At 42.6% G+C, this 24,441-nt stretch overlaps 2 protein-coding genes across 2 annotated transcripts in view; both read left to right on the top strand.

Annotated features, from left to right (window-relative positions):
- Positions 1–7: 7 nt before the first annotated feature.
- LOC111958756 (thioredoxin domain-containing protein 17) lies at positions 8–3,506 on the top strand. Its single transcript, XM_023980013.2, has 4 exons — positions 8–1,057; positions 1,317–1,398; positions 2,842–2,917; positions 3,219–3,506. The coding sequence occupies exons 1-4, from the start codon at positions 913–915 to the stop codon at positions 3,285–3,287; spliced, it is 372 nt and encodes a 123-aa protein (XP_023835781.1). The 5' UTR covers positions 8–912; the 3' UTR covers positions 3,288–3,506.
- A 901-nt stretch (positions 3,507–4,407) lies between these two features.
- LOC111958761 (nucleoredoxin-like) overlaps positions 4,408–24,441 on the top strand; it is a 60,905-nt gene continuing 40,871 nt past the window's right edge. The window contains 1 exon segment of the mRNA XM_023980027.1: positions 4,408–4,942. Within this exon segment, the coding sequence (XP_023835795.1) occupies positions 4,634–4,942 (309 nt within the window). The 5' untranslated portion in view covers positions 4,408–4,633.

The raw sequence follows: 24,441 nt of genomic DNA on the forward strand, positions 1-24,441 counted from the left end.
AGGAAGTGAGTATTTCTAGCCTACGGAAAGCAGAAATCATCAAACATAACCAAATGTAGGACACTTAAAATACTAATTTGACCGTACAATTTGACTAACATTTGATCAATATTATTCGATTTTAATTGTTCTATCTATTTGTGTCCATAAGATTATGTTTGTTTCGATTAAACAATCATCAAAAACATGACACGAATAGGATGAAGTTGTCCAATCACTTTTATTTTTCATAGACAAGAGGAAGCGTTGTCATGCGTGTTCTGTACTCGTAGCACAGATTATGGATATACTGACAAGATACTTGTCTCTCTGCCCTAACAATGGGATTCGTTGTCCACAAAGCGGCACGGTGTGCTGTTTAGATCCCACCTATCCTTTATTTGGATTGTTGGATATCTCATTATTTTAATACTTTTTGAATATTCGATGAGGGCTGTTGACGTTAATCGTCTGTATTCAATGGAGAGCTGCTATGCTACTAGTCTCATATCATGAATATGCATAGCTATATCGAGACAACTCCGATATAAAGTGTTTTTTTTTTAAATAAAAGTTGCGTGGGTGTCACGTGTCCTACTTATATAAGTGCACTCGTAACAACCTAAGAATTACGAAACTTATATTAAATCAACTAAACATCACGTAGCAAATAAGCCATTAACCAAATTCGACACTCTCATTGACCTCCATACAAAACTCCTCACTTCGTGGGCAAAAATGCCACCTGATGGACGGAGACAGATTTCCCTCCGAGTTGGGCCTCTCTCTTTACCTCTTACTCTCTGCTTGTAGTATTTTAGAAGCGATCATGGGGCGAAGAGTCCATGTCGTATTTGTTATTGCATGAAATGCTTCATACCTGCTTGCCTAGCATACGATAATTGATAATACTGCTACTTATTCTATTTCATCATGTCTCATTACGAAGAAGTAAAGGTCCATGGATATGATGAATTTTGCAAAGCAGTGTCTGAGAGGAAAGGAAAGAACATATTTGCATATTTCTCTGGTGATAAAGACGCTCAAGGGTTGAGCTGGTGTCCAGATTGTGTGAAAGGTAACAGAATTATTGTTTTATGGCTATACATTGGTGTACCTGTCATGTATAGCAGTTGGCTTTCTTTCCCAGCTGTCTGTCATAATGTGTCAGTCTCTGCTACGTTATGGTTGGCAATTCATGGTAGCCAAGCCAACTAATCTCTGTAAAGTGTTTATATTTTCTGTATTTTTATTATATATTGTACTGTACTATTGTGTAATTTCTGGTGTGCATAAATCACACATTTGCCATCTTTCTTCTCCTCCTTCCCCTTCAGCTGAGCCAGTTGTTAGAGGAGAGATGTCCCACCTTCCTGAGGGCTCAGTCGTCTTCTACTGTCAGGTTGGAGAGAGGCCATAGTATGTAGGCTTCTCAACTTTTTCCTCATATTCACTGGTGATGATAGCAGAATGATCGTGTTGTGCAATCCACAGGCAATAGAAAATAAGTATTCTTCTTACCCTCAAATGCAGCTAGAAGTTTTGAAAGCTTAAATACATTGTAACATCATGAACTGTTGTCTCTCTTGGACAGCATATTTGAAATGAGCAAAATACTCTGAACAACAATATCAACGCAACATGTAACGTGTTGGTCCCATGTTTCATGAGCTGAAATAAAATGTCCCAGAAATGTTGTGCACAAATTTGTTTACATCCCTGTTGGTGAGCATTTGATCCTTTGTCAAGATAATCCATCCACCTGACAGATCCACCTGGCAGGTGTGGCATATCAAGAAGCTGATTAAATTAATGATCATTACACAGGTGCAACTTGTGCTGGGGACAATAAAAGGCCACTCTAAAATGTGCAGTTTTGTCACACAACACAATGCCACAAATGTCTCAAGTTTTGAGGGAGCGCACAATTGGCATACTGACTGCAGGAATGTTCACCAGAGCTGTTGACAGGTAATTTAATGTTAATTTCTCGTCCATAAGCCTCCTCCAACGTCATTTTAGAGAATTTGGCAGTACTTCCAACTGGCCTCAACCACAGACCATGTGTATGGCGTTGTGTGGGTGAGCGGTTAGCTGATGTCTACGTTGTGAACAGAGTGCCCCATGTTGGCCGTGGGGTTATGGTATGAGCAGGCATAAATTAAGGACAACGAACACAATTAAATTTTATCGATGGCAAATGGAATGCACAGAGATACCGTGATGAGATCCTGAGGCCCATTCATCCGCTGCCATCACCTCATGTTTCAGCATTATAATTGACGGCCCCATGTCGCAAGGATCTGGACACAATTCCTGGAAGCTGAAAATTTCCCATTCATTCAATGGCCTGAATACTCACCAGACATGCAGTGGTGGAAAAATTACCCAAATGTCATACATGTTTGGGATGCTCTGGATAGACATGTACAACAGCGTGTTCCAATTCCCACCAATATCCAGCAACTTCGCACATGCCTTGAAGAGGAGTGGGACAACATTCCACAGGCCACAATCAACAGCCTGATCAACTCTATGCAAAGGAATTAGTCACGCTGCAATGAGGCAAATTGTGGTCACACCAGATACTGACTGGTTTTCCGATCCACGCCCCTACCTTTTTTTAAAGGTATCTGTAACCAACAGATGCATATCTGTATTCCCAGTTTTGTGAAATCCATAGATTAGGGCCTAATGAATTTCCCTTTATGAACTGTAACTCAGTTAAATCTTTGGAATTATTGCATGTTGCATTTATATTTTTGTTCAGTGTGTATATATACAATGCACAAAATTATACATTTGACATAAATGTCTTTGACTTTTGGATTTTGCTTAATATACCTTTTCATCTTCGACCAGTTGGAAGGATCCCAATAATGAATTCAAGAAGACTCTGAAGCTCAGTGGAGTTCCCACTCTGATCCGATATGGCACGGTGAGCATAAGTACATGGCAAGATGACAAAGATGGAGAATTTCTGTAATAAATTTTAAAAGTGTGGCTTTTTCTTTGGTTTTTGTGTTAACACTCAACGGGGCCCAAAAGCGTTTTATTATTCTTTTATAAATGGTCAATCTGTAAAAAAACAACAACAAAAAACACATTAGTGTTACCACATTAGTGAGGTTGTTATTAACCATTTCTAAACTTTTTATAAATTCTTAATGAAATATACCTTCAGGGAAAGTGTTACCAAAACATGCTAAGTTCTGTTTCTTTTCTTCCATCTAATTCAGCCTCAGAAGCTGGTTGAGGAGGAGTGCTTCAAAGCTGACCTGGTGAGGATGATGTTCACTGAGGACTAGAGGGCTACAGAGGACAACACTCACCCTGCACTTGGTCATCTTCCATTTCCCTCTCTCCTGAGATCCAGTCCCAGCCCAATCACCTTTTCACTACACTTGATTGAATTGAAATGATTGTTTCTTTGGAATTCAAATACACACTCCTCTCCCTGCGAGTCAGTGTTAATCAGTGAATGTGTTGCTATTCTTACATGGAAATAAAAAGCAACTATAACATAACCAGAGGTCTTGGTAGAGCTAGCTGACTGCTTTTAGAACTTGATGTTTAATTTAGTAAATTAAATAGAAGAGTTATAATAACATAGCCCACTTTTGACAAATAAATTTGATTCCCATAAGTGGTAGGCAGCCTACTCCTAGAATGTGTTGGCCCAGACAAAGTGTGTCAAATGAATTGAATCTCATCAATTGATGATTCTTGTTTCTTACTTACGGCAGTAATCTATAGAGTGAGGATATAAACTGAAGCATTACCTAGTATACTGTGATTGTCATGTTATAGTGAATAACTTAGTCAAATGAAAAGAAATGATGGCTGGATGAAAACATTGTAATGTGTAAAATGAAGTTTGTCTATAGTGCAGTTCACTTTGTGAGAAGCTAGGTGGCTCCCTCAGCCTGTCTAAATATATTAGGCCTAATATGTCTTATAATAAAAATAATTTAAAAAATCAGAAATTATAGAAATATAAATTCTAACTTTTTTATGCGAAATTACAATATTAGATCATATAATTGGCACATTTAATATGTTGTCTTTGTAAACCGAGAAAAAAAGTAAGCTCCTTATAGGCTCATGAAGAAGAAAAAAGTAACCTATCCCTAGTGCTGTCATATGGGTTTAATGTACACATAGTCCTAAACATGTCATGTGTCTACCGTGTAGGCCTAAACATGCTCAATGCTGACAACAATCAGTCATTGAATAGTGAACTTGATCAAGTAGTGTTATTAAATACCAGACCAAACAAAGGTGGTCTAAATGTTTTATATACATACATCAATAATATTATATAGACTCAATATCGCCATTTTATAACTAGGTATCATGAAAGAGTTGCTTGCTTTGAAGTGATGAGCGCAACCACAATTGTAGGAGTATAAGTGGATCGCATTCCTGCACACCACACATTGGAGCGGCTGAGCTGAGCTGAGAAGCGGAAAGGGGTATCTGTCGTCGAGCACACATTTGAGCATAGGCTATACCACGAATTGGGGCTCTCCAAGGAAGCTAAATTGGAGGACGAGGGCGTGTTTGTTTTTACTGAGCCTTTCAGTTTTCATTTTCTGCAGTCTTGGTAAGAGAACGGAATATATTAGGGTCTGTTTCAAGGACTCGAGCAGAGATGTCAGAGTTTCTGGTGAATCTACTCGGGGAGCGGCTCGTCAACAGCGAGAAAGCCGAGGTGGATGTACAGGCGCTGGGTAGCAAGCTGTCCCTGGTCGGGCTCTACTTCGGCTGCAGTTTAAACGGCCCCTGTAAGCAGTTCAACGCCAGTCTGTGTGAGTTTTATAGCAAGTTCAAAAAATCATCTGAACATAAAGACAAATTGGAAATCGTCTTCGTCTCATCTGATCAGGACCAGAAACATTGGCAAGACTTTTTACAGGAGATGCAATGGCCGGCATTGCCTTTCAAAGATAGACACAAAAAGGTAAGAAGTGACCAATTAATAAAAATGTGAATCTGGAATTGAGTCACGATATAAAAAGCATATGTGACAGAAATATATTTAGCCTACCCTGGCCATTTGGACAATAAACCCTTACTTAATTAAACTGCACACTTGGCKCAATTMTATATAGGCCTACCTTACAGTGCACAGGTATATGCATTTATTTGGGTCATTGGACATAATTGACGGTGGAACCAAAAGTTGATACAGGGTCTAACATATTTTGTTTCTAATGTTGCCAGCTGACCTATTTTTCAGTAGGTAGATTCGTTTGTCACTGTCTCTCATGTATACATAATATGGTTTACAGAAGGCCCACTGTATTTATTCCATTGTTTGTATTGGATATAATATATAGCCTATCTATTGTGCACCCCAGTGGCATGTGTCACAGGTTATCTATAGCCTAAATATCCATATTGAAATAAGAAAATGACACACACACACACACACACACACACACACACACACACACACACACACACACACACACACACACAGGTAGTGGGAATAAATGCTAATGTTAAAATGTATTGATATTCATAGTGGCATTTGTAGAATCATTTTTAATTCAAACACTCAAGTAACAAATTACATTGTTTTGGGGCAGGACAATTAACAAAAAAATATTGTCAAGATATTGACCAAAACTGGACTTATTATAGGCCTATAGCAATTAGAAATAGTGACTTAAATATAGTTCAAAGGTTTTGTTTAATTTTTTGTTCTATATATGGATACCTAATATCTAAGATTTATTATAGCCAAGGTGAAATTATCAATGCTGAAAATTGTTATTGTAAAAATACAAAGGAAAAAGTTATAATGTGTTTTTGATCAAAGTGTTAGTGAAATATGTGAGACTCGATACAATGGCCTAGTCTTTGGCTGTTAAGCTGTTGTTCAATTAGTTATTTAATTGCAGGGCCATTATTTAGGATACAGAAGTCAACATCTCATAATAGGCCTACACATTACACAGCTATTGGGAAACACCCATATGTTTGAAAAAGGAGAAGATTTAATCAAATTTCCTATAAATAAACCTGTAGGTGACACAGTCATTAATTTTATTCACATTATCTGTCCATCTCTTTCATATGGGTTTAATGTAATGGTTTAAAAATATATGCTTAGTCTATGGATGTTAAGAAAGATTATGAGCTTAATCATCATAACCTTTCACAGAAAATTGCCAAATCTTTTTCCATGTACATTGTCCATTTATTTATTCATTATTTTACCTTGCACACAACAAACTAAATGTCTTTAATGTATCACAATTATTCTGTTTTTTAATAATACCTTTTTAATAATACCTTTTTATTTAACTAGGCAAATCAGTTAAGAACAAATTCTTATTTACAATGACGGCCTAGGAACAGTGGGTTACCTGCCTTGTTCAGGGSCAGAACGACAGATTTTTACCTTGTCAGCTCYGGGATTCGATCTAGCAACCTTTCGGTTACTGGCCCAATGTTCTAACCACTAGGCTACCTGGCGCCCTCTTCCGTGTGTGCAATTTGACAAATTATTACAGTTACTGTCCCATATAATTAATCTAGGCCTATATTGTAAATATGATTACCACAATATCTTCATGTCTGTATTTATTTTCTGGACATGAATTCAATAAACATAAAAATAGCATGTTGTGAAAGCCTTTAAAATGTTTAGGCCGATGTCAGAGTTTTGTATAATGTACATTTATGGGTAAGGCAAGGGTTTCAGGATTAGAAATAAAGTATACCTAGATGATACCTGCATCATGCTGCAGGTTCACCCACATCAGGATCCATTTTGTGTCCTCTGCACCTCCAGTTTCCTACATACGTCAGCATGTCTGTATTAAAAACAAATGATGAACCTTAATAACAAATTACAATTAATCCCACTGAGACTGTCTCGGCTAGCCGATATGTCTCAGCTTGCAGCTGCATGCACATAATCTATATGCTATTAAGAATATCATGGTGTACATTGCAATCGTAAGGGAGAGGAGGGTAGAGGGAGAGAGCCGAGGTACTGTGAATATAAATCTAATTGTCTGCAGAGAACAGACCTTCGCCATTCTCAGTGCCCTGCTGCTGCTACCCTGTTGGCAGTACAGGACATTAAACCCAGTAACGGCTGGTGAAGACATTATCATGGTCTCTAGGCCTCACAGGATAGGTATAAAATACAATTTCACAGTAAAGAAAACAAACCAGGAAATCATACCATACTATTTCTATCTCTTTAAAATAATGGGAGCAGAATATGGTGATGAAGGAGGCTGGCTTTTAGTTGGACGGTGATCATTTCCTTGTCCTAAGTTGCCAGGGCAACTCTTTTATTTGGAAATATTTTCTCTGTATTAACAGAGTGTGTATGTGTGTGTATATATATATATATATATATATATATATATATATATATATATATATATAGCACTCTTCCGTGTCTTATTACATTGCCACACTAGGCTAGTAAAAAGGATTTGCAGAAGATTTCTGTAAGAATAGTTCTGCATGCACGACTATCAGCCAGTGGAATGATATTTTGAACAATGTGCCATTTTAGGGGATGTTTTTTGAATGTATTTACCTGATCTAGGCCTACCCAGTTTACCTACATACCAGCAAGTAATTACTACATCAACATTTGACCACCTCTTCAATGAAATGGAGACATTTAGGATGATTATCTTTCAACTGTAAGGGCATACGGGACCTTTTTAAATGAGCCGTGGCCTCTTGGCTCCACACCACCCAACCCTTCCCCATGTTCATCAAATAGCGTGCTGTATATTTGATGAACTATTTGTGAATTTCCTTAGTGTAGTCTTTTCCTGTAGAACCCTAACCCTCACTTTTAATAGGTGCAGCTTATTTAGATGCAATCAAGGCCCTTCTAATGTGCTGCTGATTGTTTGTGTTTCACTTCATTATGCAGTCCAGGCGTGAAGGAGGGGAATGATGGAGGCATTTGATTTGAGGGCGGGAGGGATGGAGGGATGGGAGTTGTCTGGGAGGAGGGTATAGCCACAGTGCAGCATTATTGTGTTCTGAATGCTGCTGGTGGAAAATATTCTGCAGCATCAACATTGCCATTGTTCAAAATTCGAGTGCGGCCATGACTTGGCTAAGGCTACCTGAGAGTAGTGTACAACTTTGCATTTAACTCGGACCACCAGTACTAAATGGAGAGTAATTGTGACCTTCAGTACAGCAGGGGCCTGAATGAGTGTGTCTGTTAGGGGTTTAACTAACCTCTGGCCTGCTCTGTTTTTTATACTGAAGAGAGAGTTGATGTTTCATTGAGCAGTCAGATGTAGGTCACACTACCGTAGCCTTCTGACATGTCCTAAGGCAAGTACATGTTTAGTGTTTACTTAAGGTTTCAAATGGCCTATATATTTCTCCTTTCAGAATTATTCTTTTGGCATATGTGTGTGCATTGACGTGAATGTGATTTCTGCTCCTGTAGCCAGGCTTTATAATGCATTAGATGGCGTTGTAGCCTTGTGGGTTGGCTATGTAGTTCCAGCCTTTGTCTGCTGCACAGATGTGGTTTTATCACCAGGACGGGTATATGAAGCTCCTGGCACCTGATAAGAGAAGCTTTGCTTCAGAGGAGATATCATCTCTATATATGTATCAGCTGTGTCTACATGAGCTGGCTATTTATTTATTTCCATTTATATGCTGTTTATTTTCCACTCATTCTTCACAATTGATATTGAACAATAAGGTGACAACCCACACCAACATGACCAGTGCTTGTTATCATACACAGGTATGTCCAAAGGCATCATCCGTGCCTATATTGCAATCAGAACCCGTTTCCAGTAAATGGGAGGGAAGCAAGACAAGGTAATGCTCTATTCTAAATCAACATGTTTGTGTAGAAGAAACACATTTGAGTTCAGATCTCGCCTGCATGCGAGTGTGATCATAGCAACCAGTAAAAGAGAGAGAGAGAGTGTGTGTGAGAGAGATACCTAATTGGCGTATGATGTTGACCTGGTGGAGGGCTACGTTGAGGTTGTGGGTAGTAAGTGGCCCTCTCCCCCCTCGTCTCAGGCCTGGCTGGGCTCTGGCTGTAGGCAGGGGAGGCGAGAGAGAGGCAGCTCTGTTGAGCGACACAGGGCTCATCTCCTGGCACAGCCAGCAATCTCTCTCCATCGCCTCTTTCAGAGCCTCATCACCCACCAGGCCCCTCTCTCCCTCCCTCCGTCCACCCCTCCTACAGTAGTTCCCCCTCCCTTCTCATTCCCTACACTGCACTTGCTTTCTCTTGTCCTATGTAGTCTATTCTGTTGCTCACATCGCTGGGAATGTTGATTATCTAACTATGCAGAGACTAGATGAAATACTGAAGACATCGTCTTACATCTTTTACAAGTGAGGAGATTTAGGGTTTTGAAAGGACCTTGGGGGCTTTAGGTTTGTGGCTATTAGGCAGGTTCTCGTTTTGAAGAGTCACATAAGGAGTCTGGCCCACTGCAGTGTCGTGCTACCCTGGGTCGGAGCCAGCTTCATGAGGACTAGAGCCACAGCTGCTAGGTGCTTCGGAGAGGGGCTAAGGGTGCCTGTCATCAGGGTGTCACTGATCTGATGAAAACCGCACCACGCCTTGCTCATCACATATCTCAGCCCTGCGCCTGCTGCACTCCTTTGATTCCAGCAGGAGCAGCTGGAAAAAGCCTGCTGCATGCCCTCTTGTCTGCAGGTGATAATGTACAGTTCCTTATCTGTAAATGTCACATTTGGTTGGGGTTGACCTGTGTAGATGCTCTCTCACCTGTCAATTTCACGTGTATGAGATAGTTTGGGCTGATATACTGCTGCTGCTAAGTGGATAACTAGGTGAACAAACACTGAGCCTTATTACACACAGGGTAAACACTTTTGATAAACCGTACGGCTCATGCTGAGAGGACATAGTTTAAAGTTATTCCCAACAGTCAGGATAAAAGACTTGGCTAGATAACCCTCTCCTGAAGAGATGGTAAGTAAGACCACCATGATAAGATTGCATACTTAAATGATCAAGGCTAGCCATGCAGTGGGGTGACCCCAAGTGCTTAATTTGTAAATCYGGGGGTGCCGGAACAAAAAAGGAGCGTGAAAGGGTGGTAACCGTGGGGCTCTGAGATACCGGATGAACGTATGGGGATAAAACACCTTTATAATAAAGCGTTGCATGCATATCATTGCATTTGCGTAGTGGCATAGAGCAGTAGAGTAGAGGTGCTTGCAGGAGTTGCACACATGGGATATATTTTTGTAGCCTACGGTCCGAGAAAGATTTGGCCTTTTTATAAAGATTTGGCCATTTTACATGACTGGAGACTTTAGCATAATCTTTTTCTAATACCGCACAAATGATCGAAATGACCGGCTCCTGACAAGCAGAATCTGAGATCATTGAAAACGACCTTGTCTTGAATCCATCAATAGTTTAGGCCTAGGTGTGTGGAGACACATATTTTACAATCTGAGGAGGAAATTATAGTTCTAGAAAAGCTTTCCAGTTTCTCTAATGATGATCGTCTCACGCGTCAGAGATTGTCACGCCCTGACCTTAGAGATCCTGTTTATGTCTCTATTTTGGTTTGGTCAGGGTGTGAGTTGGGGTGGGTATTCTATATTCTATTATTTGTATTTCTATGTTTTGGCCAGGTAGGGTTCTCAATCAGGGACAGCTGTCTATCGTTGTCTCTGATTGAGAACCATACTTAGGTAGCCCAAAGTTGTCTTTGTTTGTTGGCACTATAGCCTTTAGCTTCACGGTTGTTTTCTCGTTTGTTTTGTTGGCGTCTTTTTTTATAATAAAAGAAAATGTACGCTCACCATGCTGCACCTTGGTCCACTTCCTTCAACAGAGATGGCCGGTGTACTCATGCCAAAAGCCTGTCTCTTGTTTTACTTTGTAAAACAATGCTGTTCGCTCAATAGGCCTATTTGGAAGTTGATAGAATACTTTGGTAGCCTCTACAGACAGATTCGACTTCTCTGTTCAGCAGGAGCCATTTGCTTTCCAACCTGTGTTTTCCCTTGATTGTATTTGAGATATTGCGAAAGACCTGTTTTGGCTGCATGCTGTTCACTGACAGATTTTACCGCACATTCAGGACTGCTACACACAATCCACATCTAGGCAATAAAAAAAAGAAACTATTGATCCTCTGTGGGTAAATGATAGGCTTATATTCCTGGTGTAGTATTCTGAATTCATTAKATTTCTTTCTGAACAGATAGCAGTAATTCTTTAACTTTGGAAAATGTATTTACATTTATCAGGGGTGCAGCAGCGCCCTTCCCGCAGCTATGATTCTATCAGGAAATAAATGATGAATTACAATGCTGGAGAGAAGATGGTTGCAGCCTCATGGCTATCAGAGATAATAGAAAGTGAATCTCATTCTAGTTCTGTGAGAGATGCAGGCACGCTTCTCTCTCACCACAGCACCAGCCAATCAAATGTATTTATAAAGCCTTTTTTACATCAGCAGATGTCACAAAGTGCTATACAGAAACCCAGCCTAAAACCCCAAACAGCAAGCTATGCAGATGTAGAAGCACAGTGGCTAGGAAAAACTCCATAGAAAGGCAAGAACCTAGGAAGAAACCTAGAGAGGAACCAGGCTCTGAGGGATGGCCAGTCCTTTTCGGGCTGAGCCGGGTGATGATTTTAAGAGTGCATGGCCATTAAGGCTAGATTGTTCTTCAAGATGTTCAAACATTCCTAGATGACCAGCAGGGTCAAATAATAATCACAGTGGTTGTAGAGGGTGCAACAGGTCAGTACATCAGGAGTAAATGTCAGTTGGCTTTTCATAGCCAAGCATTGAGGTTGAGACAGCAAGTGCGGGAGCGAGAGAGTGGAAAACAGCAGTTCCGGGACAAGGTAGCTCATCTGGTGAACAGGTCAGGGTTCCATAGCCACAGGCAGAACAGTTGAAACTGGAGCAGCACCACGACCAGYTGGACTGGGGACAGCAAGGAGTCATCAGGCCAGGTAGTCCTGAGGCATGGTCATAGGGCTCAGGTCCTCCAGGAGGGGAGGGAGAGAGAGAGAGAGAATTAGAGGGAGCATACTTAAATTCACATAGGACACCAGAGAATTACACCAGATATAACAGACTGATCCTAGCTCCCCAGCAAATAATAGACTATTGCAGCATAGATACTGGAAGCTGAGACTGGGTTGGGGGACACTGTGGCCCCATCCGACGATACCCACCGGACAGGGCCAACCAGGCAGGATATAACCCTACCCACTTTGCCAAAACAAAGCCCCCATACCACTAGAGGGATGTCAACAGACCACCAACTTACTACCCTGAGACAAGGCTGAGTATAGCCCACAAAGATCTCCTCCACCACATGAGCCCGAGGGGGTGCAAAACCGGACAGGAAGATCACGTCAGTGACTCAAACCACTCAAGTGACGCACCCCTCCTGGGGACGGCATGGAAGAGCACTAGTAAGCCAATGACCCAACCTCCGTAATAGTGTCAGTCCCAAATGGCACCCTATTTCCTACATAGGGCACTTCTTTTGACCAGGGGTCATAGGGTTCTGGTCAAAAGTAATGCACTACATAGGGAATAGGGTGCCATTTGAGACAGTGTCTGTGTGACTGAGCCTGGCTGTGGTCCTGTAATGTAAATAATATACACTACCGTTCAAAGTTAGGGTTACTTAGAAATGTCCTTGTTTTTGAAAGAAAAGCACATTTTTCTTGTCCATTAAAAGAACATCAAATTGATCAGAAATACAGTGTAGACATTGTTAATGTTGTAAATGACTATTGTAGCTGGAAAACAGCAGATAAAAAAAAAAAAATTTATTATTAAAAAATATATATTATATGGAATATCTACATAGGCGTACAGGGGCCCATTATCAGCAACCATCACTCCTGTGTTCCAATGACACGTTGTGTTAGCTAATCCCAGTTTATAATTTTAAAAGGCTAATTGATCATTAGAAAACCCTTTTGCAATTGTTAGCACAGCTGAAAACTGTTGTGCTAATTAAAGAAGCAATAAAAGTGGCCTTTAGACTAGTTGAGTATCTGGAGKATCAGTATTTGTGGGTTTGATTACAGGCTCAAAATGGCCAGAAACAAAGAACTTTCTCCTGAAAGTCTATTCTTGTTCTGAGAATGAAGGCTATTCCATGTGAGAAATTGCCAAGAAACTGAAGATCTCGTACAACGCTGTGTACTACTCCCTTCACAGAGCAGTGCAAACTCTCTAACCAGAATAGAAAGAGTGGGAGGCCCCGGTGCACAATTGAGCAAGAGGACAAGTACATTAGTGTCTAGTTTGAGAAACAGGCGCCTCACAAGTCCTCAACTGGCAGCTTCATTAAATAGTACCCACAAAACACCAGTCTCAACGTCAACAGTTAAGAGGTGACTCCGGGATGCTGACCTTCTAGGCAGAGTTGCAAAGAAAAGACATCTCAGACTAGCCAATAGAAATAAATGATTAAGATGGGCAAAAMAACACAGGCACTGGACAGAGGAACTCTGCCTAGAAGGCCAGCATCCCGGAGTCGCCTCTTCACTGTTGAGACTGGTGTTTGTGAGAAGTGACAATAGGTTGATGTTAAAGGGGAGTTTAAGTTACCCTCTGAAAACTGGTGGAAACAGTGGGGCTGTGTGGCTGACTTGTAGACTACAACCAGAATTTCTGTGTGTGTCTCTCCTCTAAGCAACCTGATCTGTTTCTACATCCGTTATCTGCCTGTAAATGAAAACACACAAAGACGCTGAGGCTGTGACCTTGGTCTGTGAACTACTGAAAAGATATACTGGGATTGGGCCTATGGCTTTTTCCCCAGTATTCTGCAGCTGGCCCATTGATACGGGCTCTCTATTTGTGTTTTTCGACCAGAAGTTTCCACAGTAGAGTACTAGCATGGCCATGTCTTCACCACATTGTCTACAGTAACACTGCAATGAGAACAACCGATGATTCTCCAGCTTATGTACCTTATTCCAAACCAACCCCAATTAGCACATACTAGCCTCTCCAAGAATGCCCACTTTCCTCATTTCGTTTCTTCAAATGCGCTAAACACAGGAAATGGAACACCAGAGACACTGACTAGATATTAATGAAGAATGACTTATGTTTATTTCCATGGAAAATAAACTATTGTTGTTATTCTGTCTTGATGATCTTACCCTCATCTGCTGTTTCTTGCGATGCTGCCATGTCCATATTTGCTTAGCGAACGTGGTTTGAGATTTCCCCAGGTCTTGAGGACCCCCCTCTCCAGTGAAAACACACACACACACAGAGACACACAGTCACACTGTCCTCTAGTCTGTAATTGCCCCCCACACCCCAGTTCTGCATTCATTTCCAGCATAATAACTCCGTAGCAACCCCCGCCCCCCAGAGGCATTCTGCCATCCAGAACAGAGCTCATGTCTTTCGGTTTCCTTTTGTTTTCTCTCCTAGATTGCAAAGTGTTTGTTTCATTCCCCAGTTACAGTTTCCCTCTCATCATACCTTCTGATCACATTTCTCCAGAGGAGGCATCGGAAACCATGATGATCAGTGAATACGTGGTCAGAGAAGTGCACTGATGTACGGWGGAATGTTTATCTGGAAGGAACGTAAATTGAGCCAAGCCTCCACATTTTATTACACATGCACAGCTCTCACAGTTGTTGTTTACATTTTCTGCGTGATAACAGTTGATTTTCAATGACTGTTTGTATACAATGCTGGAACTCCTTAGTCTCTACACTGAAACGTTCCCCTCAAATACCCCCTCTCCCTGTGCTATTGTCTCACCAGCCTAATAGGAGATGGATGGCAGACCGTTGAATGAGAAGGGTGTGAATCCTGGTCATGTGACTGGAACTGCAGCTCTGGCTCCTGTCTGAAAGAGGCTTACTATGCAAACAGACCTACTGTCTCAGCTTGTAGCCTTGCAGACTGACACATTGGCTCCAGCCCTGCTGTCTTGTCTACTATTGAGTTGTTGGGAGCAAGTGGTGGGAGTATTTTTTTTAAATGTTTTAATTTTTTATTATTCTGCTGTGAGAACCCAAATACCATTACAGGGTACATTATAATATTACATTGCCAGTATAATCAATCTGTAATCTATGTATAACTACAGTGCAGATACTGTAGGAAGGCACTGAGCAGGAGAGGAATAAGCTGAGGACTGGACTGGTAGTGTGACTGTGGGAGCCTGAGAGACTGACTGCTCTGCACTGCTGTACTCTTAAAAAGCTTTGTGACAAAGAGGACGGAGCTGCATCCAATCCACCTCTGTAAGAGTGCAGAGAGGGTGGTGCTGAGGGAGAGAATATGTGGTGAGGAGGGAGAGTTCATGTGAGTTTAAGAGTTGAAAAAGAGCAGGAATCTCAAGGAGATGATCCTTCTTGTGGCTGGAAACGTACAACGTTTTCAATAAATCCTCTCTTGAATTATAGATTTTAATTTTTTGGTCCAGATTTTCAAATAACCATTGACTTTCCAAGCAGATGTTTTTCTTTACCCTACTGTACTGCAAGTCTCTGTTACCTAACAGGGGGACTGATGTGGGTAAGGTTCCATTTCAAGTCTCACTAAGTCCCAGTGAAAGGGGAACAGTCACTTAACCCTGAAGTAATGTTCTGTCACATCCCTTGTGACAGTTCAAAGAATTTGGCTCCAACAGTCATCTCTCCTGGGAGGAGAGCAAGGCTTGGTTCAGGCCAAGCCATCTAATCTCAGTGTCAGGAATCTTACAGCCAATTAGCACCTCCTCAAAAGTCACTTAAAAAAAAAAGGTTCCCCCTGCTCCTGTCCTGCTTTTTGGACAGAGTTCACCCTACAAGTGTTTTTTGACTCTGACGACTTGGTTAGATTAGTTTGTCTACATTGTGGTGCTGTATTCTGATCCTAGCCCCCTCTATAGACAGATGTGATTGTAGGGAAGCCGCTCATCTCCAGCTGCTAGATAATGAGGTGGTGGAGGGCAGGAGCTGGTGTGTGTCTAATGAGGTTGGATGGCAACGCATTGTTTTCTGAAAGATTCCTTTCCATAATATTGAATCAGCCATTTTCCAGCCAATCTCTATGGCAGAACGCCAAGACTTTTCTAAAGAGCTTTCTATTTGAGCTGATTAGGATAATATGAAATTGTCAAGTTTCCCCTAACTGTCAGAATGGTTATGGCAGAACGAACCAAATTTAGCTACAGCAAAAGTATGTGGACATCTCATTCCAAAATTATGGGCATTAATATTGAGTTGGTCCCCCCCTTTGCTGCTATAACAGCCTCCACTCTTCTGGGAAGGGGTTTTCACTAGATGTTGGAACATTGCTGTGGAGACTTGCTTCCATTCAGCCACGAGCATTAGTGAGGTCGGGCAGATAGGCCTGGCTCGCAGTCGGCGTTCCAATTCATCCCAAAGGGTTGAGGTCAGGGCTCTGTGCAGGCCAGTCAAGTTCATCCACACTGATCTCAACAAACCATTTCTGCATGGACCTCGCTTTTGGCATGTCATGCTGAAACAGGAAAAGCCCTTCCCCAAACTGTTGCCACAAAGTTGGAAGCACAGAATCGTGTAGAATGTCATTGTATGCAGTAGCGTTAAGATTTCCCTTCAATGGAACTAAGGGGCCTAGCCCGAACCATGAAAAACAGCCCCAGACCATTATTCCTCCACCACCAAACTTTACAATTGGCACTATGTATTGGGGCAGGTAGCGTTCTCCTGGCATCCGCCAAACTCAGATTAGTCRGTCGGACTGCCAGATGGTTCCGCGTGATTCATCACTCCAGGGAATGCGTTTCCACTGCTCCAGAGTCCAATGGCGGCGAGCTTTACACCACTCCAGCCAACGCTTGGCATTGCACATGGTGATCTTAGGCTTGTACTTCTGCTCAGCCATGGAAACCGATTTCATGAAGCTTCCGACGAACAGTTCTTGTGCTGACGTTACTTCTAGAGGCAGTTAGGAACTCTGTAGTGAGTGTTGCAACCGAGGACAGATGATTTTTACGCGCTACGCGCTTCAGTGCTTGGCGGTCCCGTTCTGTGCGCTTGTTTGGCCTACCACTTCACGGCTGAGCTGTGCTCCTAGATTTTTTCCAATTCACAATAATAGCACTTAGAGTTAACTGGGGCAGCTCTAGCAGGACAGAAATTTGACAAACTGACTTGTTGGAAAGGTGGCATCCTATGACGGTGCCACGGTGGAAGTCACTGAGCTCTTTAGTAAGGCCATTCTACTGCCAATGTTTGTCTATGGAGATTGAATGGCTGTGTGTTTTGATTTTATACACCTGTCAGCAATGGGTATGGCGGAAATAGCCGAATCCACTAATTTGAAGGGGTGTCCACATACTTTTGTGTATATGTAGTGTATTTTTGCATCTCTGTGGGACTTTGTGCTTGTTCTGTGAAACTCAATAATTTTGTGGGTAGTTAATGCACTGTTTTGGTGGCGAGCCGGTGAATTGAGTGGCGGTGGTGACTGAGATCAGAACTTTGGCAGAGCACTGCCCAAGGCAGTTTTGCACATTGTCAGTCGTCATAGCAGCCAGGGGGAAGTCAGAATCCAATCAGATTCAACCCTGGTTCTCATCCCCTCCCTGCTGTCTCCTTTTGGATTTTACATAATGCTCTTTCCAACCATTTCTTGATTAGTAATCCAAATATCGAGTCTATTATGCTGCCAGGTTAATCAGTCAGTCCGTGTCGGTCTGTTTATTCCTACACATTACTACAGCACTATGAGGATCCCTTCTGCCTGGCAGGACATTCACATCATTCCATCTGCTTTTTATTGACCTCATTACAGATTCACTAGTCGTATGAGCACTTGGACACATTAGCACTCACTAACCATTATTCAAGGGCACTGCTTGGCAAGCTGGTCCTGAAAACAAATGAAATATGAATAGTAATGCACCGCATACTGATTCATATCATTGAAGGTTCAAATAATATATCACATTAGCAAGCTATTATGGTCTCCTCTCTTCTGCTTTCAATAGTCTAGAATTATGAAAGTGATTCCCAGAGCTAAATGAAATAGATTTTACATTGACTTTTAAGATATACCCGATCTCACAAGGTAAAGCCAGATAGTTGTCTGCTCACTGCAGCTGTAAGCTTTGTACATGCAAAGAATGTCTTGTGATTACATTGTTGAGAAATGACATGGAATCTGCAGAATGTACAGGCAGGCCAAAGTACAGAGATGGGAGCTGGTGGCAAGGCAACCAATATGGAGGAATAAGTAATGGTGGTATTGCAGAGAGAGGAGAAAAGAGGCTTAAAAGAGACACAGGAAGAAACATCCAGAGATGTCCTAGCTGTGGCATAGCGAGAGAGAGGATGATGTGGGAGGTGCTGACTGTTGTAAGAGGAGACAGACTGCTTGAAAGTTATGTAGACTGAGGCTCCATCCCAAACAGAACCCTATTCCCTATATAGTGCACCCTATGGGCTTTGGTCAAATTGTAAAAAAAAAAAAAAAAAATTAAGTAACCTTTATTTAACTAGGCAAGTCAGTTAAGGATAACTTTTTATTTACAATGAAGGCCTAGGAACAGTGGGTTAACTGCCTTGTTCAGGGGCAGAATGACAGATTTTTACCTTGTCAGCTCGGGGATTTGATCTAGCAACCTTTCGGTTACTGGCCCAATGCTCTAACCACTAGGCTACCTGCTGCCACAAGTAGTGCACTACATATGGAATAAGGTGCTATTTTGTACTAGGGCTGTGACGATACGATATTCTTTCCATGGCAAAAATGAAAACACGAAGCAGACAACTCTTTGGTCCTTTTTAAAAACCTGCTGAATGTAAAATACTGTGTGATATAGCTAGAAAYATAAATGCATGTGAMTCTGGATGACAACATGATGTTTGTTTCCAACATCAGGGCTAATTTCCTAAAGTAAATCCAGTTTGTGTTTTGTTTCCTTGCCACGATACTGATGAGTATCACTGGTACGCAGCCTGAGATCACTGAGGTCAGTGGAGCTGCCGCACTGGCATGAGTCTGACTAGAGCCTCATTACTGTAGCCAGTCAGGTTAACTTAGTCTTTATAGCAGTGTACATTTCCACTGCCGTCACATCCCATTGTAAAATCTATTATTGGAAGTCTTGGTTACTCAATAAAACTCCCAGTACACACGTTCCAAACATATTGAAGGTAATAGTTACTTTAAAGGCATACATTCAAGTTCCCAAATATAAGTCTAGAATAAGCACAGGGAAATCATGAAAGGGAACGCCTGGTGACGGTGGCTGGCGATGGGTTTGGAGTGGGGCTGAGCCCATGCTGTGGGTTACCCTGTGCCTCTGTGTTGGTGGCTAATCATTGTTTTGATGATTCTTTTGCAGTGCATCTGTTTGGGCTGGGGGAACTTATCCCACGGCCATGTAGCATCAAAGGCTTCATCAGCTTAAGCTGGTTGTAAGGAGCATGCGAGCTCTCGTCTTTTCACTAGAGAGAGAGAGAGAGAGAGAGAGACCCTCGGACACAAGTGTCCAGGCAATTAGACGCCGCGCCCTTTAAGAGAGATTACTGGCAGAGTGAGAGAGAGAGAGTCACAGCCTTTTCTCCAGCACTACATTGTTAACACAGGCTCCAAATGAAAGCCTCGTGTTTAGCTCGGCTCTTCTCAGCATGCAGTGTAGAAGCTAGCAGATAGCCTCAACCAGGTTTACTGGATACAGAATGAACTGATGGATGGCCGTCTTCAGACTCGTTATATGAATGGTCCTTGCTATCCAGTTACTTCAGATCGATGAGTTGAGATGAATCTATGCAACTCAGAAACGTACCCGTGTTGGACCGGATGGAGCCTGTCATTGGAATAAGGGGACATTTTATAAGACCGAAGTTGATCCCTGTCCAATAGAAAGGGTATCCCACTTCCCTCCATGTTTTCTTTGAAACATGCTTTAGGAAAGGAAAACTTAGTGTGCACATTCAGAGTCATTAGTGTAATGGGATTCCCAGTCTGGTGAGGTGTTAAGTCCAGTCTGGGAGGAGGACAGGCAGAGCATACAGAGACAGAATGTGTCCCAAATGGCACATAGTGGCACATAGTGATCCCTATGTGCCCTGGTGATAAGTCGTGCACTAGATAGGGAATAGGGTGCCATTTTGGACGCCGCAATAGACAGAGTGCATATTAACCCCTCCTTGTTTCCATGGCGCAGCAGCATGTTACTCACCACCTGCTCATTTGACCGCCGCCGTGCTTTCAGAACCAGCAGGTGGGTTTTAAAAAAAAGTATTTAACGGGTAGTCGGTGCATTTCGTACAACCCGTCCTTTGCGCTGCCGCATGCAGAAAGCCTATTTACTGTTGAATGTAATGTTGTCCAGAGTAATGTTATTTAGTAGTAATTCATGTAGCTTTGATAAGGTCTTCCTGTTTGTTCATGTGATTCCCAACAGACTGGCAAAGCTGCTGAGTTGGAGCAGAATAAAGGCCTGTTAAGGAGAAGGTTTCACGTTTGGAATGTCAGTGTTTCTGCCAAGCACCACCTTTTCGTTCCCTCTATCATGTAATTACTGAGCACAGTGAGCGGCGGAGGTACTGTATGCACTGAAGTCAAGCGCAAGCAATGAAAGTGAAGCAGAAAGTGAGTAAGAGGAGTAACGGAGATGTACTAAGAGGGATGGTTGAAATGGAGCAGGGGGGTTAGCAAAGGTTTTTGGGGAATGAAACTAAATGTTAACCGTGTATAGCCCAGTTCAAGCTGAGAAACTGTCCAAAATCTATAGACCAACTGCCAAAGACGTTCATCTCACGACATTGATTTATAAACATTTGAACAGAACTGCTGTCCTCTATAACTCGTCCATGGTCTGTGAGATTATACCCCACCTGTAGATTCACCCCCTCCTCAACCACCCTGGCCCCCGAGAGAAGCCTCTGGAAGGTCAGAGACATCTCCCACCATACATCATATTTCCTCCCAGCTCTGCTATTGACAGGTGTTCACTCCATCTACAGCCAACATGTTCTAAAGATGTCTAGAACCCTTCTCAACATATACAGGAAGAAATACATGTCTTTAGGGCCTTCACCAGAAGTCTCACAAGGCTGTCAGTTCACTTTGTTTTGAATGCCTTGTCTCCATATCTCCACCCCAGTTGACCCTCCCAGTGTGAGTCTGAAGGAGTGTCTGCGAGAGGGAGTTCTCCAGTCTCTTTGTTGTGCTGTGGCGCTGGGTTGGGATTTGCCAGTAAGGTGGAGAAGAGATGTTCATAATGTATACCTCGCTAGTTAGTGGAGATCTACAACATATCATAGCAGCATGTCCCATTACACTGTCTAAAAGACTAGTGGTGTTCCTGCCATCCRGCCCTGCTGTCTCTGGAGATGCAACTGTTATTAACACCAGCAATCCACGTTTTATATTGGTGTTTGAACCAACATAATTCAGCCAATTCCATGGTTAAGAATGACAGGCTAATGTAATACCGGCTAGGTAAAGCTGAAATGACGATTATTGCAGTGTCTATTTTAATGCTTGCATGTTTCATGCTGACTATGCAAGTGTTTTTAGAGGGTTTCTGGGTGAGACTCTGTTGGGGGGAAACAAAGCAAAATAGCTCTATTCTTGTGGCCTACTGGCTTCCCCAGGCCTATTCTGCCAGAACCTTTTTTATTTCACAGCTGAAAGCCCAGCCAAACTAAATATCTGGCCTCAAAGCTCAGAATATTTCAGAGGAGGAAAGCAAAGCGGTTTATGTAAGTTCAGGGACAGAGATAACAGGTCACATGTCTTTTGTGGCCAGTTAGTTGCCAGTTATGAGGGAGGGGGCGGTATTCTGGGCTGTTGGGGGGGGGGGGTCTTATAAGGCAACTCTCCCAAGCCTTGATACTTCTGAATAATATCATAATGGTACTGTAGATAGTACATCCACAATGTTTTTATCGGTTTGTAGATTTGCCAAAATGGTAGAAATGGGGTGCTAGTCAAGGTTATTGTTCTGAATATTTCAAGTCCTGTATCCTGAATACAAAGCAAGGTTTACTACATTATATGCGCGCACACAGACCGACCTACCGACCGAGGCCTGTAGTTGTGACCTACCATTCTGTTTTCCGTCACCCCTGGCTCGGTGGTGGTGCCGTACAGTAGATAAAGGTTCTATCCATGCGTTTCGCTTTCCAGCCTCCTGCTGTGGGTGTTCTGTGTTCCCTTGTCGCTCTTCCCCTTCCCGTTTAGTTTCCTTTTTGAAGTGATACCCATGAGTCGCTTTGGGAATGAAAGCCAAACTTGCTGTCCTAGAATTCTCTCTTAATTTGGCTGACATTAGGCTTCATGACGTTCAGTTTGTGGAGGCGCCCATGGGAAATCAGAACCCAAGACTGGAGTCAGAGGCCATTCTTCATCCTCCCATGCTTCCGTTCTTCTCTCCTTAAGGACACTGATGAAGAGAGGGGGGGAAATGAAGCGTTCCTAAAGATGTGTCCCAACTTTGATCTTTAAATTGCAGCCATTACATGTCATAATACAGCGTGTAAATTCCTCGAGATTACCATGCTTTCATATTCAGTACCATTGTGACAAAGTGAAATATGTCTGTCACATTTCACTTTGATGTCATCATGCTATGATTATGGCTGATGTATATACTCGTTTTAATTGCTCTCCTTATACTAATGGACGCCAACACGCTCTATATACAGTATTTCCCACCTTCCAAATGTAGGAAATCCGTTCCACTCACAGCCAGTCCTGTGGATGCCACTAAAATGAGTAGATTGGGGCTGGCTTTGGGGTTTACACTTAGTGGTGGGCCTGGGGTTACAGGCCAAGGTTGTTGTGATTTGTGTTGGCATTGTGTTAACGTGAGGATTGTGAGTCAAGCCTCAACAGTAACAGGAGCTTGAGTTCCTCTTGGAGCCATGGCCTACTTTTGGCTGTGCCCTTGGGTGACGCGTGGACAGCTGTAGTACTGTAGGATGCCAGCCGAAGGAGAGTTGGAATAATTGCTGTGTATGTATGTGAGCTGAGTCACTGACTACAGCCTAACCACTGCAGCTGTTTGCTTTGGTGTTTAAAATGATGTTCAGAGGATAAATGGCTAAGTATTTATTGTGTAGATGCAGCATACAGGTCGGGCGGCAGGCACTATTAGGTACTAGATCTTCGAGGCATCACTGTGCTGCGGTGCCATTATGGAAAGTAAATACAATTTCAAGTTTAATAGTCAGGGACGATGCATGGAGAGTGAGAACAGACACTTAAGTGCAGAAAGGGCTGCCTAAAGATGTATTATCCGTGTGAGGTGAGGGGGGTAGAGGGACACCTAAAGCTAAACATATAGCCCACACACCCGTGCGAAGACACACACTGCCTCCCACTATGTTGTGTTTCTCTTTTTGATTGACTCCACCCCCACAGCAGTGTCCTTTTTCCTCCAACACAAAGGAAAGCAGGAAGAGCAGATTGTGTCTACCTTTCCCTCCTTCTCTGCCCTCCATCCTTCTCTCTGCCCTCCATCCTTCAATCCTTCTCTCTGCCCTCCATCCTTCTCTCTGCCCTCCATCCTTCCATCCTTCTCTCTGCCCTCCATCCTTCCATCCTTCTCTCTGCCCTCCCTCCCTCCCTCCTTCCCTCCCTTCTCTCTGCCCTCCCTCCCTTCTCTCCAAGGGTTTGTTGATCCTTATTTTTGGTTGTTTTTCCCACAGGAGGTGGGGGTCTGGACTGGATACACATCCAAAAAGTAACCCACTCATCAATTTAAATTCTGTTCCACAAACGACACAAAATGACAAAATAATTTAGCTCTATTTCCATGCGTAGTTGTGGTATGATTATGATAACAACATGTATTTATTGATTGTGGCCCCAACTCAAGAGCTCAGAGATAATTGCATTCACAGGCTTGGTGGAGATCTCTGCCTCTCAACAACCCCTCCCAGCCATCTGCCAAATGAGCAGCCCTCCCAGCCTACATTTCAGCAGGCCTCGCTTTCAAAGGCTGAAACACTTCAGCATTCAATTGATTTGGACAAAACTATACAGTGTACAAAACTGGAAAATCTCACATGATGCTCCATCATGTTATTTTGCACGAGCAGTTCAGCTTATATTCTTCTGTGAGTGAAAGTTTTTGTGGCTGCATAATTCCAATACTGTAGTCCCTATGCAGCAGGACTGGACAGTAGCTTGTCGTCCAGACCTGTATCTCAGTATTTCCTGTTATTCACTAGGCCTGAGTTTGGGACGCTCTAACCAGTGTGTCTGCCACTCTTCCTGCTCTATCACTTTCTCAAGTTCTAACAATAGTCTGGCCCCTCACTGCTGGCCCCCCCATAATCCTCTTTACTGCCCCCCTCCCATCTCTTCTCCACTAAGCCTCCTCCATAGGCCAAGCACCCCGCTGTCTTGTCAACATCAACCAATAACCGCGAGGGTTACTGCAAATAATGAGCTGGATTCCATGTTCAGCATTTTTAAAGCCTCTTTCATACCACTG

Source organism: Salvelinus sp. IW2-2015, linkage group LG4p (assembly GCF_002910315.2).
Source record: "Salvelinus sp. IW2-2015 linkage group LG4p, ASM291031v2, whole genome shotgun sequence".
In the NCBI taxonomy this organism is placed as follows: Eukaryota; Metazoa; Chordata; class Actinopteri; order Salmoniformes; family Salmonidae; genus Salvelinus; species Salvelinus sp. IW2-2015.

Coding starts and splice junctions, on each gene's coding strand:
- LOC111958756 (XM_023980013.2), top strand. CDS start 913: ATGTCTCATTACGAAGAAGTAAAGGTCCATGGATATGATGAATTTTGC. Junction 1,399..2,841: donor CAGGTTGGAGAGAGGCCATA/GTATGTAGGCTT, acceptor ATCTTCGACCAG/TTGGAAGGATCCCAATAATG. Junction 2,918..3,218: donor CTCTGATCCGATATGGCACG/GTGAGCATAAGT, acceptor CATCTAATTCAG/CCTCAGAAGCTGGTTGAGGA.